This window comes from Chiloscyllium plagiosum, unplaced genomic scaffold (assembly GCF_004010195.1).
Source record: "Chiloscyllium plagiosum isolate BGI_BamShark_2017 unplaced genomic scaffold, ASM401019v2 scaf_98047, whole genome shotgun sequence".
NCBI lineage: Eukaryota > Metazoa > Chordata > Chondrichthyes > Orectolobiformes > Hemiscylliidae > Chiloscyllium > Chiloscyllium plagiosum.
Window position 1 is genome coordinate 1 of NW_025207533.1, and position 2621 is coordinate 2621.

General features: G+C 59.8%; 1 protein-coding gene across 1 annotated transcript in view; it reads right to left on the minus strand.

Moving 5' to 3' along the window:
* Window positions 1-2258: 2258 nt before the first annotated feature.
* Window positions 2259-2621, minus strand: part of LOC122546610 (zinc finger and BTB domain-containing protein 16-like) — an 8615-nt gene continuing 8252 nt past the window's right edge. Inside the window, exon 2 of the mRNA XM_043685288.1 lies at window positions 2259-2488. Within this exon, the coding sequence (XP_043541223.1) occupies window positions 2259-2488 (230 nt within the window). The remainder of the gene's footprint in view (window positions 2489-2621) is intronic.

The window sequence follows — 2621 nt, forward strand, 5'->3', positions numbered from 1 at the left end:
GAGTGTGAGTGTGTGTGTGTATGTGTGAGAGTGTGTGTGTGAGTGTGAGTGTGTGTGCACGCGCGAGGGGGTATCTCTGACGCTGTTTGTCGGGGTGTTTGAGTGTGAGTGTGTGTGTGTCTTGGCTGGAGCCTGTTGAAGGAGGGACAGGGCAGGACCATCACTGTGGCCCAGAAGGCGGGATTGCCCTGAAGGAGAAACAGGGATTGATGGATCAGTGGGTGTAATGTTCCCACCGGTGGGATCTCGGCCATGACAGAGATCGCTCTGGTCAGAATGAGCACTAACAAGCTCCCCTCCATCCAAAATATGAGGCAGAGTGAAGACGAGGAGGGCACCTGTGGCTTTCTGTTTGTGATTGCTCGCGGGACGTGGTGTATCAGCGGACATGGGGGTGAGGGGGAAGAGCTCAGTAACTGAGTTCAGGAATCGATCCCCAGGGCAGGTCAGAGAGCGGCAAATATTTCCATGGCAGAGGTAGCTCAATTGTTAGTTGGCTGAGGGCGGTCCAAAATTATTTGGTGGCGAGGAGATGCAAACGTGGAATTGAGTAATGGAGCGGGATAGAGGGGCTGAACGGCCTCCACCTGCTCCCGGTTTGCATCGATTGACGGTTGGGAAGAGGGACTCGTGACATCAAAGCTTATCAACCTCTGCTCATCAGGACAAGTGCAAGAAACCCACATTCCAAAAGGGAACACCAATTCATATCACGGGAGGAGTGGCAGTGGGTGCGTTGCCAAGCCGACAATGATGGGGCCCTGAGACATCACTGTGGAGGCAGCAACAGAGTGGGGGTGGCGACAGTCCCCTCCATCTCCTGGGAAGCTCAGCAAAGGCCTGACCACGTCCCTTTTGTTTGCAGAGGGTGTGTCGATCGCAGCAAATGGGAATGAGCCACGTTCCCAGTATCCGTTGATGGTCAGTGGAGGTCTGATGAGGTGTCTGGTCACCCACGCATGCAGGAGGAGGAGGGCGAGGGGGGAGGAACCAACAGCCTCGCGCGCGGACCAGGATTTCCATTCCCCCAGGCCCCCCCACCCTGGGCCAGGGCTGGGTGGGGCGCGTTGCTGCCATTCATTCTGTGGGCAGGACATCGGCCAGAGTCCGAGGTTGAGCTGCCCAAAGGATCTGCATTCGTCCTTTCACCATCGTTGGAATCCAAGGGAATGACGGTCCCCACCACGTGGCAAGGGGGAGTCGGTACTCCGACCCACGATCACTCAAACTGCTCGCATTCAACGAGGAGGTTGGACAGCACACGCCAAACGATCCCAAGTGGGCCAACGGCCGCATTAACGAACCGTGCGAGATTCCCCGCTGGGTCTACGATGTGCTCGCAGCCACGTGCCTCAGCGTACAGGGATCCGGTGAGCTCCCACTGCCCAGAGAAACGCAGGCTGGGAGGGAGGCACAGGCCGTGGGAAACGCAGGCTGGGAGGGAGGCACAGGCCGTGGGAAACGCGGGCTGGGGAGGGTGGCACAGGCCGTGGGAAACGCAGGCTGGGAGGGAGGCACAGGCCGTGGGAAACGCAGGCTGGGAGGGAGGCACAGGCTATGGGAAACGCAGGGTGGGAGGGAGGCACAGGCCGTGGGAAACGCAGGCTTGGAGGGAGGCACAGGCCGTGGGAAACGCGGGCTGGGAGGGAGGCACAGGCCGTGGGAAACGCAGGCTGGGAGGGAGGCACAGGCCGTGGGAAACGCAGGCTGGGAGGGAGGCACAGGCCGTGGGAAACGCAGGGTGGCGGGGTTAGGGTCAGAAGGTTGGTTCCAGGTGGGATTCTCTTCGACGGGCCAAATGGCCTGCGTCCGCACAGTGGGGTGTTCTGTGATGGCCCTGGTGTACTCGCGTTGACAGCTCACGCTCGGTCAATCGACACCCACTCCTAGAAACGGCGGACCTTGTGGGGAAAATTGACACTCTTGCGTTGTGTCCAGACGGGGCTGAGGGGTGGTGGGTCAGCGTGCCCCTCTGTTTCCAGGATTTGTCGGCCAGTGGCCCCTCTGGTGTAGGATTCCCCAGCGGGATGCGGTTTCCGATTCCCATCCCTCCATCCCAGTCTCCGCTCACCTCCCAGCCCCTCTGTTCCTGGCCGCAGAGGGACAGCGTGTGTCTCACACCCTCAGAGCCCGCGGGTATGACCGGCCGGGACGGGCCTCTCTGTCGGCCCACTCCCTCCACCAACCCCCGGCAGCACAGGAGGGAGGGAGCGGTGAGGAGGGGGTCCAGTGGGGGAGACAGGGCAGGGGTCAGCCGGTCACAGGTAACACAGGTAGAGGTAGCTTTCCTCCAGGCTCCAGTCTGGGGGAACCTCCTCGGGTAGGTGGGTCTTGATGTGTTTCTGCATGACAGCCAGGCTGGAGCAGTACTCCTGGCACACGGTGCACCGATACGGCAAAGCACCATTGTGAGTCCGAAGGTGCTTGATCATGGCAGAATAGTCACGGGAACGCTGGTGACACAGTTTACACTCAAACGGCTTCTCCCCTGTACAAGGGAAAACGGATTCATTAGCATCGTCTCACACTCACACACTCACACTCACACACTCACACTCACACACTCACACTCACACACTCACACACACTCACACTCACACACACACTCACACACACACACT